The sequence below is a fragment of the Nymphaea colorata genome, chromosome 1, assembly GCF_008831285.2.
Source record: "Nymphaea colorata isolate Beijing-Zhang1983 chromosome 1, ASM883128v2, whole genome shotgun sequence".
Lineage (NCBI taxonomy): Eukaryota > Viridiplantae > Streptophyta > Magnoliopsida > Nymphaeales > Nymphaeaceae > Nymphaea > Nymphaea colorata.
The window spans coordinates 10,226,875-10,240,554 of record NC_045138.2 but is presented as its reverse complement, the minus strand read 5'-3'; the positions used below and the strand labels follow the sequence as shown (position 1 = coordinate 10,240,554).

The 13,680-nt window shown below is 36.9% G+C and overlaps 1 protein-coding gene across 1 annotated transcript; it reads right to left on the bottom strand.

Annotated features, from left to right (window-relative positions):
- Positions 1-355: 355 nt before the first annotated feature.
- LOC116266233 (thioredoxin reductase NTRB-like) lies at positions 356-12,734 on the bottom strand. Its single transcript, XM_031647366.1, has 2 exons — positions 11,660-12,734; positions 356-615 (listed from the first exon to the last, which is right to left on the bottom strand). The coding sequence occupies exons 1-2, from the start codon at positions 12,717-12,719 to the stop codon at positions 545-547; spliced, it is 1,131 nt and encodes a 376-aa protein (XP_031503226.1). The 5' UTR covers positions 12,720-12,734; the 3' UTR covers positions 356-544.
- Between the last annotated feature and the right edge of the window lie 946 nt (positions 12,735-13,680).

Sequence of the window (13,680 nt, the reverse complement as noted above, 5' to 3'; positions counted from 1 at the left end):
AGGTGGATCGGATTTACGCAACCATTTTTATTTTTTCGTAACAGCCACCCTATCCGAATTAACAGAAATATGCTTATAACTGAAGTAATTAGGCACCCCCTTCCCACAATATGAGCTGAGTGTTTTGCATGAAGAGATGATAGCAAGAATCAAACAACTGGGACGTCCAAGTGACCACCAAATTTCTGGCATCTCCTGTAACAGTGATGCACAAGCGCTAAGAGCAAGCTGAGCTGAGTTTCGAGGAGTTTGGTTGTTCTTTTCTCGGTTGGCCATTTCCAAGCCTTCTTCCAGAGAAAACTCCTTTCTCATTTAACTTTTGTTGTTCCATGCAAACAGAAATCCGCACCAAATGTATTTCAACAACAATTGAATAAATGTTCGAATAAATGCTCATAACATGTTCCATACAATACTTCAATTTGCCAAAGATCATACTGTAAAACCAGGGATGGACTTCCAAGTGGGCAATGACAACAAGATGCTACAAGGTCGCTCTCACTCGAAGCTTGGTACGTGCTTGGGGCTCCCCAAGAGAGACTAGTCAATCATACTTACCCTCTTGTTCTCCTATCTCCTGCAAGTAGTGTTCAGCATCCAAAGCAGCCATGCAACCTATACAATAAGAATCAGCAACTTCATCAACATAGAAGGAAAAAGCATATGAGACAGAGGAGTCTGGTTTTGAAACTTGTACCCCCTAGCAACTTAGCAAGGAGTTATTAAGCATCTAATACCTAACCACATTTGACACATGCATCCAGTCAGTTTGCCAGGTATATGAAATGACAGCTAAGTGAATTTAATAGACCAACAGTATGGTTTGGATCTCTATACACTTCTTAAGATGCAACCGCTTGTGGAACCTCTTGTCTCCTTTACAGACTTTATTTCTGATTGCATGCAGGTTGTCTTCATGTGAAATTCATTGCCCCAACAAGCCGACAGTGGATGAGAGCGACATGCAGAAGATCTCAACCAGCTACATGTGTCCACAATAATGGTGTAATAAAAAACATAGAGCAAGTGACACTAATGGTGTAATAAAAACATAGAGCAAGTGAAGAAGAACTCGAAGAATTGATGAGATTCATGGCCTAGGTAAAATGCAAGTTGCAATGTTTTGACAAGACGGAGATATGACTTTAGAAGTGATTACTTGATTACGAGGTGCCAAATTCTGCTCTATCTTATGAATCTGGGTTTATACTTTTCATGAGTTTGATGATGGTTTTAACAACTTTATAGCTTTGTTAGTTTTGTTCCAAACTTTTGTATCTTCTTACTAGTCAGAAGGCTAAAAGCCTAAAAGGATGTTTCAACTTTTCAAGGTTCCAATATTCAGAAGATGTGGTTTTACATAATATGAGAAATGAACCAGTAAATTCAAACCTTTGAAAGTTCCTAATGTCTAGGGATAGTTGCCAACATTTTTCAGATAGAACGCAGAACCTTTCACATTCCTTTGGTACGGACTGTTAGAAATTAAGGATTAGCTCTAATGTAGGTATGCATATATGCTTTTATATGTACTATCATATATCTTAAACTCCTAGTAGTGGCCTTTTTGTATTTATTTTCCTTTTATGTTTCATGTATTTTTTTGTATATTTTTGTATTTCTTTTTATTAGCAAAGGGAACAAGCTGTTGGCTGTTCCCAATGGCTAAATCTAGCAGTTGGAGCTGCCCAACAGCTAGCTCCTTTTTCCCTTCTTCCTTTCTTTCTTCTATAAATAAGGGACTTAGCCACTTGGATGTCTTGCTTAGGATGGGCTTTAATGCCTGAATTTGTGTATTATTTGAGATTCAAATGTTTCTATCATTAAGTTCAGGCTTGATTTACACGGTAGCAGAGCTTTGGCTCTTTATTTGCTGATTTTCAAAGTCTTGAAAAATCAATCCTTGCTGCCTCTTCATAGCTACGAAGCACACCAACTGTTTGATGTTTTGCACAAGAGAAGCTATCTTCTTGCTGATCTTTGGTGGTTGTTTTTCGTAGATATCTCATTAACTTTTGTGGTTGTTTTTCGTGGATATCTCATTGACTTTTGTGGTTGTTTTTGGTGTTGTCACAAACTTCTATCTTGCTAAATTTTTGTGGCTGATTTCGTGGACTGTTTTGGTGCTGCTTCAAGCTCTCTTGTTGCTGTTTTTGTGGCTATTTTCAACTTAGTGCTACCTCAACAACTCAACTACATCTATACAAAATACACATCATGGATGAGAGAACTACTTCCATTCCTCTACCTAAGCTTACTTCATCTAATTATGTTCAACGAGCAAAAACTATAAAATACTTCACTAAAAGTAAAGGATTGTGGGAACTTGTTGATGGGTCTAAAAGTGAGCCACAATTAGTCTTAACCAAAATCATAGATGAAAAAGCCCATGAACTAGATGAAATCGAAAAAGATAAGGTTGTGAATGAGTATAAAAAAAATGAGAAGAATGAAAGATAGGACACCACAAAATCATTACATGGATTCTTGCTTGTGTTGATACTACAACTATGAGTCAAATAGCCAAACATAATTTTGCTCATGAAGCTTGAAAATTCCTCAATAAAACCCATTTTATGAAGGATGTAGTTTACATGTGCAACCTTCAAATGAAAATTGCAAGTCTCCAACAAGAAGATAAATCTATTAAGGAGTACATTAGAAAGATAAAACAATTATGGGATGAACTAGCCTTATTTGAACCCGAATGGTTTTTGATCCAAGAGACATAGTGCCAAGAGAAAAATAAATTCAAAAGGAAAAATTTTATAAATTTATTCTTGGTCTTAGACCGGAATATGATGAGGTCAAAACCTCTTTACTTCGTTGTCATCTATGAATGAGACTATAGCAGAGTTTCAAATAGAAGAGAATAGACTTAACTTTTCTAGATGGAAGAATGAAAGTGTTCTTGCTACCTCAAGACTTGGTGCTCCTATGAAAACCTATAGGTCTCCACATTTCAATTCACATTATGAGGATAACAACAAAAAGATTATATGTTTTCATTGCCGAAAAAAATGACATATTAAACCTAAGTGTCCTAAATTGAATAAATTTGATAATAAGACAAGTGTGTCAGGAGTAATGCATAAATAAAGTAATGAAAGCAATCATTTCAACCTAGACAAGCTTGTAAGTGCTCTCCAACTGAAGCTCATTGATGCTCTTCAACCACTTTTCAAAGGAAGGGCTTCTTCAATTTTCGAAGCAAATGTGGCATCTACATCATTAAATAAGTACTCTTGAATACTTGATTCCAGAGCTTCATTTCATATGACCCCTTATAGTTCGCTACTTACTGAATGCACTAAGAAAGAGTCATGCCCTATTTTAAAACCGTGGATGAAACTCCTCTTAAAATCAAATGTATTGAAGATATTGATCAAAATTTTAATTCAAAAGTTTCCAAAATAAAAAAAATTAGATTATTCCCAAACTTAACTCGAATCTCTTATTGGTTTCTCAAATAACCGATCATGGATGTGATATTGTCTTATTACAAAACAAATTTTTGATAAAGGACCATCTTTCCAAGAAGACAATTGAGGAAGATTCTAAGAAAAATGATCTCTACTATGTTAATTATTTAAATCTTTTCAACCCTACTTGTAACATTGTTCAGAAAAGTGACATTCAAATTTGGCATCAAAGAGTTAGACTCTCAAGTTTAGGAAAAATGTTTTGTATCCCATTTTTTGAGGAGAAATGTAAAGAAACAATTTCTTGTGATGATTTCATTAAGGTCAAAATTAAGGTTTTACTTTTTGGCAATAGAAACTTTGTTAAAGTACCCTTTCAACTAGTTCATTCGGATATATGAGGACCCGCTCCTATTATGTCTAAAGGTGGTTTGCTATATTATGTTATTTCTATAGATGATTACTCTCGATATGATTGGGTTTATTTTCTTAAACACAAATAAAAACTCTTTATGAATTTCAAAAACTTTTACAATATGATTAAAACACAATTTGATCCCAAGCTAAAAATTTTTACAAGTGATTCTGGGGGAAAATTCATTTCCAATGAATTAAAAGAATTTCTAAAGGAAAATGGAATTATACATAAAAATTTTGTCCCAAAAGCCACCAACAAAATGAAGTTGCTGAAAAAAAACATAGACATATACTTGAAAGTTGAAACAACAAGAGCTCTTCTTATATCAAAGAATGTTCCAAAAAATTTTTTGGGCAGAAACCATTTTAACATCCATTTATTTGATTAATAGAATGCCTTCTAAGATTTTAGAAAACATTTCACCTTTTCAAAACCTTTTTAATTTTGAACCAATTTATAAACGATTTAAAGCCTTTGGTTGCAAGTGTTATATTCTAAATGACAAAAATGACAAGCTTTCATCTAAAGCTATTAGATGTGTCTTTATTGGTTATTCCAAAACTCAAAAAGGATATAGATGCTATGACATTGAAAAAGATAAAGCGTTTATTTCAAGAAATGTAATATTTTTAAAAGAAAAAAATGACTTTGATGCAAATGAACCCAAGCATGAAGATGACTATTCTTTTTTATGGATAAAAGATGATGATGATGTTTTACATTCTTCATGTGATGATACTTTGAATGAGATTCATAGCATTCCTTTTAATAATAGACCAACAAGAGAAGTTATAGCTTATAGGAAGAGTCAAGAAAGCACCCAATAGTCTCAACCTATTCTTAGGAGATCCCAAAGAGATAGCAATCTACCTCAAAAGTTTGTCATTTATGAGTTATTTTCCCGAAAAAATAAGGCTTATTTATTAGCTATTCACTCCTTTGATAAACCCTCATCCTATCTTGAAGTCAAGACTAACCCACATTGGATTGAAGCTGTGAACAACGAATTTAGAACCTTTGAAAACAATAGAACTTGAGATATTATTTCTCTTCCTATATGGAAAAACGCAATAGGATGTAGGTGGATATATAAAATTAAGACTAGAAGTGATAGATCACTTGAAAGGTATAAAGCTAGATTAGTTGATAAAAGGGTATGCTCAAGAATATGACATAGACTACAAGAAACCTTTGCTCATGTTGCTAGAATGACATCAATTAGGACCCTAACAGTTGTTGCTGCCATCAAGCAATGGTCTATATATTAAATGGATGTCAAGAATGTTTTTTTGAATGGTTACTTAAATGAGGAGGTGTACATGAACTCACCCCCTAGGCTTGATTTACCTAATGGAAAAGTTCTCCAGCTTAGCAAGGCACTATATGGCTTGAAACAAGTTCCAAAAGCTTGGTTTGACAAGTTTAGCAATGCAATATTTAAACAAGGTTTTAAATCATGCTATTCTTATACTACTATGTTTGTTAAAAATACTGCTATAGGAATAATTGTGTTGTTTTTATATGTAGATGATATGATCAATGTTATCTGTATCGTACGATACGCGTCCATCATGCTATTCTTATACTGCTATGTTTGTTAAAAATACTGCTATAGGAATAATTGTGTTGTTTTTATATGTAGATGATATGATCAATGTTATCTTTATCGTACGATACGGACGCGTATCATACGATACCTATCGTCCGTATCAACAAAAACGATACGACACATGTTCTGTACACAATATGCATGCGTATCGCAAGCGTATCGCCTGTATCATGCGATACGGGCGATACACCCCCGTATCGTACGATACGGGGTTAAAATGAAAAAGGGGCCCAATGGCCCCTTTTGTGCGTCTTTTTTTAAAACCTACGCTCCTCTCTCTCTCTTCTATTGTTTCTAAACACTGCAAGAGACGTGGGAGGGAGAGATTTTCTCCATTTGCATCAAGATTTGCCAGTGAAGAAGCTTTATTTCTTGTTGTGGGGAGTCTCGGGACGGTGGGAAGCTTGGAGAAAGAGGGTTTTTTGGTTTCTAAGACCAAGAAAGTAAGAAATAACTCATTTTTGTCGTTGAATCGTTCATTTCTCTTATTTCCTACATTTATTTGTATGTTTTTACTTGTTTTGTGAAGATATAATGTCGAATCCTGCATGGCAGTGGTGTACAAGGGTGAATCCCAAAGATAGGTTAAGAGTTAAGTGCAATTATTGTAAGCAAATCATATCAGGAGGGATCTCTCGCTTTAAAAACCATATAGCTGGTACACACAGCGATGTTGCTGCTTGCAATGGCTCCCAAGAGAATCCATTGCCAGCGTATGTAAAGCACCAGTGTATGGAGCTTCTTAATGCAGTGAAAGCAAATAGGATTGAAAAGGAAATGCAAGATGCAGAGGAAGGATATGGGGACCCACATGAACAGGAAGAAAGTGAAGGTGAAGATGTTGAGCTTGAAGAAGAACATGTTGGTGTCAGTTTGGGAACAGCTAAAGGGAAAGACATTATGCATACAGGTGGTTCTTCAGCTGCAACCAAAAAAAGAAGAGGTGCAAGTGCAAGTACAGCTTTACGAGGATGTGGCAGGAGTGAGGGTCGTACCGGTGTTGGTAGAGTACCTACTATGAAGTCGAGTAATATGTCTGGTTCGATCAAGAATTTTTTCCCAATTATACTGCTATTGGTGCTTAGCCTGAGATTCATACAGCCATGTGTTCAAAAGATATTGTTGAGGCAGCAGATGAAACCATAGGAAGGTGGTTCTATGACGCATCCATTCCCTTCAATGCAGCAAACTCTTTTCATTTTTAGGCTATAGCAGATGCAATTGCTATTGTAGGCCGATGGTATAAAATGCCCTCTTTTCATAAATTGCGAGATAAAATTCTCAACAATGTAGTTAGAGATGTCAAGACATATTGTGATGAACTGAAATTGAGCTGGAAAGCTACAGGATGCAGTGTACTGGCAGATGGATGGACAGACATCAAGAACAAAACATTGGTAAACTTCCTTGCATATTGCCCCCTTGGTACTATGTTCTTAAAATTTGTTGATTTGTCTGATACTCCTAAGACTGCTGATGTTTTGTTTGAGGTTTTTGATAAAGTTATACAAGAAGTTGGGCCTCAAAATGTCGTGCAATTTATCATTGAAAATGCAACAAATTATAAAGCTGCAGGTGAAATGTTAGCAACAAATGTTAGCAACACGATATAGGACATTTTATTGGAGTCCATGTGTTGTTCATTGTGTAAATCTTATGCTTCAGGATCTTGGTGAAAGAGATGATATGAAGTTGACAGTTCAAATATGCCAACAAATTACGAAGTTTATTTATAATCATGCTTATGTCTTGAATTTGATGAGGAAATTCACAAATGGAGCTGAATTGATTCGACTTGCACAAACACGGTTTGCTATAATATTTTGATAGTAATCGGTGAGTGGAGAAATGCTTTGAGGTTGACGCTCTTAGGTGATGAATGCGGTTGTGAACTCACGCACATAAGAGAAAGTCAAGAGAAGTTACAGGTTGTATTCATTAATTAGTTTTGAGAATACCATGTTATTAGAAAATCAGTATACCCTTGGTGAAAGTCCTGAAATAGGTTTGACCGCGACTATACAATTACTGGTACATCTATGGAGCCAAGGCAAAACAAAAGAGACAATCAGAGAGCACCTCAAAGGAAAGAAAAAAAAAAAGGATTTGTAGTTGGATATTATAATGAAAGGTGGATTTGGAAACTTCATTATACCGTTCATGCAGAAATCTATTACGATAATTAAATCCTGTACTAAGGCATTCACCAACATTCAGAATACTTAGAGAAGTGAATAAGGGGCTACTGGACTATTCTGAGATATCAGTCCTTGAGATTGAGATGCAAGATGTCATTGATTGTGAGATGAAAATATGTGATAATGCCCAAGGTAACATAAGAAGCATTGCATGCATTCAAGTTTTTGTAATTAAATTTATCGTTTAACCATTTATCTTCCATAATAATTTTGTTTGTTTCAAGTTCTCTAGTTTATTTATTCAAATATGTAGTGTAATAGGTCTGTCTGAGAGTAATTGGCCAAACCTTGAAACTTTTGTAATTCAAATCTTGAACGAACATGCAATGCAAGTCTTAGCAACCACTTGCTAACTGCCGCCTCTTACAATGTAAACACTACCCCAAACTCACTCCCACGCTCTGCCCTAACCCAGTTAGAGCAAACCCTCACCAGAGGAATTGCATTACATTTGATATCCCTAATTGCACCCCCAAATCCCTTATTTATAACCATCTTCTGGGTCAGTCCCGTAGACCCGATCCAGACCCGATTACCAATCCAAAACATGGACACTAACAGCAAGTAAACGTGAAAAGGATTGAAGTGTCTCTCAATTGTCATACCAAGAAGATGAATAGATTCCCGCACCAAGAAGGTGAATAGATTCAAATATAAGGGATTGAAAGGTTTCTTTATGTTTAATATAATATGTAAAATTGAGAAAGAGGTAATAAACCACCAAACACTTGAATTTACAATAAAATATTTTATGATATGTGTTAATTCTTGAGGCAATTAAAGGAACCATCAACAAAAAAGCATAAAGAGCAGGTTGAGCTTATAAGCTTGGAGCACGTTGATGTATTGGATGCATGGTTTGAAAAAGAACCTCCCGTTGCGTAAACTTTGAAAGAGCAGAATCAATGATGAAGAGATTTTACATGGTGGTGATGGTGCAAAAATTAAAGGAGAATATAAAGAAAAAGATGATGAAGAAGAAAAAGAACAATACCTTGACATTCATCTTTTGTAGTGAACAAGTTTATATCTTGATGTTTAAAACTCTAAGTTAAACTGATGGATCATGGATGTGAAACTGATGATTATCAGTCTATGAATAACATATAGAAATCATATTTTCCCTAATTTTTACTAGTTTCCCTATAATTTCTTAATTTTTATATTTTTTTGTTCCGTTCATATTTCTTAATTTTAAAAAGATAAAAACATGTTTACATGTAACGTAACTAACTATTTGCCTGATTGATACGTGTTACGATACACACTTTACAACATTAGTCCCAAGAACAAAGATTATCAAGGACCAAGCCAATTCATGGACATACATGAAACAAAAACTTTTATTTTAGATATCAATAACTAACAGAACAAATTAAAGTATTGAGGAAAACAATAATATCCTCCTCTAAATAGAAGTTTTACAAGGTGCTAGTTGAAAGAGCATTCAGCCCTGGGGTTACCCCTTGGACTATCCACCACAAAATATTGCCTATTTTTTAAGATAACATCTACTAATATTTTCTTTTTTACAAATGTTAAAATGACTGATCCCTTAGACACCAGGCACGGGCAGTGTCAATTAATATTTTGACTACTATATTTTCATTTTTTTAACAGCCTTCTTAATAACTTCTTTGCAGACATACTGAGTGTAACTTGGCTTTAGTTGTCAATTCGACTAGTCAATTATTGATGGTTTCAAAATCGACTAGTTAGTCAGACTAGTTAAACAGCCAGCCTAGTCGCTGGTCAGCCAACTAATTTCTAACCTACAAATACATATGTGCATTCTTTGCATAGATATAAATGATTTTCTAATTAAGGTCATATAAATATAAACATATAAATCATAAATGTATTTATTTATTTATAGTCAATCAACTTGGACTAAGTGGAACCAATAGGTAAGCTGTATAAAACTGCAAAATACCTGCTTTTTGAAAAAATGACAAAACAAAAAAACTCCAAAAAACAAAAAAAGCCTGTTTCTTTCATGTTTTTTGGCGTTCAGTTGCATTTCTATTACTGTTTTATTTTTCATTTTACTTTAAGATTTTTCTTTTGAACTTTTTTAAAGTTTGACTACATTTTTTCTAAAAAACAATATTGCTGTATTATACCCGAGAAACGTTGTCCTTTAAAATCCATAAATGATATTTGAGACTATGGTTGAACCACTAGTCTTTTAGGGGCTCGAACCACCCGTGTCCAACCTCCAATTTTGACAACTTCCAGCCTCATGAAATCAACTCTTGGTCAAAACTGAAAGCAAGGAAACCTATAAGCTAAATCACACGGGTGCGCCAACTATGGTGGCGCACCTGCACCCGCATATGTGCAGGTGGTGGTGCAGCCCGAGTTCCTGACACAGCGTCAAATGAGTTTTGGCCATTCTGAAAAATGTTTTGGCTGAGTTTTCATTGATATATTGATTCAAAGTAACCTTGACAAAAAAAAGTTTAAAAATATAGATAAATAAAATTACTTATATAACAGATAACACACACACACACACAGTGCACTCAATTTTTTTGGAACTTGCCGCATCATGCACCCGCACCCGGCACCCATGTGACATCATAGCCTATAAGTGCTGAAGGCTATCCTTATTATCACACTTCAATGACGATTGTTTCATGACTAATACCAGTACTGTTCATATGTAGCCTATATCGTGTCCTGTTCTCTCTCATTTTTCTCTTTGATATTCCACAAATATTATGCTTCTCTCCCTCCTTCACTTTACAATGGTAGTCTAGTATCTTCTCTTGTTCAATAGTAGCACTTCCAGCCATCGTAGCTCTCTTCAATCAAATATGGCCAATAAGTCACATGAGTACGGGTGCGGTTTGGGTACGGGTACAAGGATATAGGTACGAACACAGCAACTTCAGAAATATATATATACAAAAATAACACAAAAAAAAATCAAAATGAAAGTAACATTTAGGTAAACAAGTGATATAAATAAAAACATTACATGTTAATGAACAATAACTCTAAACACAGAATGAAAACTGAGTTGGAAAAATAAAAATCAAGTAAAATTAAGCAGTTTGGATCAGTTTTGTTCTAAAAAGTACCCAGGTTTGTCCAAGTACCTACTTTGGGTATGGGCACGATCACGCACCTTACTGAAGTACCCATCTGACTTAATATGGCAAGCATAGAGTTAAAAATAACAAATCTAACTTCAGATCCATGCCATGGATGAGTGTCATAGAATATTTTAGGAATTTTATTTTCTAGAGAAAATTTCTGAGTTTAACATACACAAGGAAAGGAAACAGGAACGTTATTGAAACAACTGAAAGAATTCTCAGAAGACTTGCAGAAGTAAGCAGCTGGATATTGTGAAAATATTGGGGTTATATTCTGAAAATTAGGAATAAATATCACCACGTTTTCAAGAGGCATTTTGGACATTCGTGATAAATTAAGCATGCTTCGCTTCGCAAGCGCTTATCACTATCTTTCAGATTCATGTGCCAATCTCACTATGTCCCCAAGCAAAGATATGCCCGACAATATTTGAAAGGAAAAAGAACATTTAATACAATGAACAAGAATATGAACTAAAAGGATCACATATAGACGAAAATTTCGAGTAGAAAAACAACAGAAAATTAAGCTATGTTCGACAATCGAACAAAAAGGTGAAGTAATGCCTTCATTTTTAATATGATAATCTCGGAATAACTCAACAAGACCAAAGAATTTGTTTGAAATTAAGGAGACCAGAAAACAACAGCGTATCATGAATATTTAAAATTTAGCATCTTATCAAAGCAAAGCATAACGGCTTTTTTTCCGGTTTCATTATATTGCTGATAAAAACTCCATTATGAAATTCAGGTCATGCCAATATTTATATAAATTATCATATAGAAGACAATAGGAAAATAGCAAGAATTAACAATACTACGGGATAATAATGCAGCCATTAAACACACATAGAGAGAAGAGGAGGAAGAAAAAAAGAGGCTTTTGTCATCAGCGAGCGCCTTACCTGTGCCTGCAGCCGTGATGGCCTGCCTATACTTCTTATCCTGCACGTCACCGGCCGCAAACACTCCCGGGACGCTCGTCTTCGTCGTGCCTGGCTTCGTTACGATGTAGCCATCTTCATCGAGCTCCAGCTGTTTCTCCAAGAATGCTGTCGCCGGCTCGTGCCCGATTGCAAAGAACAATCCGGACACCTTCAGGTCTGTGGTTTCGCCATTCACCACATTTTTTACCTTCAATCCACCCAAGACTCTGCCGTCGGCGTCGCCAAAGGCCTCGGCGATAACCGAGTTCCAGACAACCTCCACCTTAGGGTTTCCGAGGGTCCGGTTCTGCATGATCTTCGACGCCCTGAAGGCGTCCCTTCGGTGGATGACGTAAACCTTGGATCCGTACTTCGTCAGGAAGTTGGATTCCTCCATGGCGGAGTCGCCGCCTCCGATGACTGCCAGAGGCTTGTTCCTGAAAAGGGGCGCGGCGCCGTCGCAGACGGCGCACGCCGAGATGCCGCGGTTCCAGAACTCCTCGGCGCCGGGGAAGTGGAGGCGTTTGGCGACCGCGCCGGTGGCGACGATGACGGAGTCCGCTTCGACGACCGTCGTATCGGAATAGACGCACAAAGGGCGGGCGGAGAAATCGACCCGGGTGACCGTCTCGGTGATGATTCGGGTACCGAAGCGGAGGCTCTGCTCGCGACAGCGGTCCATTAGCTCGTAGCCGAGGATGCCCTGCGGGAAGCCTGGGAAGTTCTCGACGTCGGTAGTGGTGGTGAGCTGGCCGCCGGCAGCGATGCCGTTGGCCATCCATCCCTCGAAGACGATAGGGCGGAGCTCCGCCCGCGCGGAATAAATCGCGGCCGTGTGGGCGGCTGGGCCGCTGCCGATGATGCATACGCGGGTACGAAGGCGCTGGAGGCCATCCATCTTGCCGGCGGAGGAGGTCAAGGGTTTGACTCTGTGGAGGAGGGAGAGGAGCCGCGCGCGCATGGCTGTTATAATGCGGAGAGCCAACGCCCGGACAGCGATGGGGACTAGAGGAATGCCCTCGCCAGCAACCGGCGGCATCCGGAAACCGTTAACGGTTTGGTGGCGGTCTCCTTTTTCTGTATGACGAGAATGGACTCTGTATTTTCCAAAATGACGAACGTGTCTCTGAACGTTGTTGGCGTAAGAAGGAAAACGTTTTCCAAGGAAAGTGTTTTCTTCAGTTTTTTTTCCTGGAAAAGTTAGGCAAACCTCTACCAATTTAGTATGCAGAGAAAGGGCCAATGCATTTCAAACATGTAACAAGCCACCTTCAATTAATGGAAGGAAAAGGCCGAGGTGAGAAGCAAAGAAGGATTGGTGCACAAGTACCTTCTCCAATAGAATAGAAGCGTGGAATATACCTTTTGCTTGAGGGTGTTATTTTCATTTTATCTAATACTGACTTTTCCTTTCTGTTGTCCTTTTGGTGCAATGCGTGTCGGGAAGTGGGATTTGTTTTCTTCTTTGCTTTCAATGACGTCGAAATTTTAATATGTGAAACACTATCGATGCAAGTTGAACTCATGCCACTCATTTTCTGGTCTTTTTTCTTTTTCTATAGCTTTGTTCATGGCACATACATATTCAAATTTGTGGTGTTACAAATTATTTGTTTTATATGTATAAGTTAAAAAAACCATACATGATACATCGTCAACTAAAGTCATCATAATAGATCACCACACCGTATACTGCGGTTAATACTAATTTAATAACTATTAAATTTTAAGCAGGTACGACATCATTACATAATTGCATTGAACTCTTTTATATATATATATATATATATATATATAACAAGTGGGGTTTGGTTGCATGGTTTGACTTGTGCTTTATACAAGAATAATGTCATAACAATGACGTAAACGCTTTCGAGTTTGAAAGCTTGCAGAATCCAAGCACACGGTTTGCAAGGTTTCCATCAAACATGTTGTAAGTAAATTATGGAGCGAGAAAGGTAATTTAATGTATGAGTGTTAACAAAAGGAGTTTATCCCAT

Excerpts from the sequence above, each read along its gene's own strand:
- LOC116266233 (XM_031647366.1), bottom strand. The coding sequence starts at position 12,719 with ATGCCGCCGGTTGCTGGCGAGGGCATTCCTCTAGTCCCCATCGCTGTC. Across the intron at positions 616-11,659 it reads CATCACGGCTGCAGGCACAG|GTTGCATGGCTGCTTTGGAT; the intron begins GTAAGGCGCTCG and ends CTTATTGTATAG.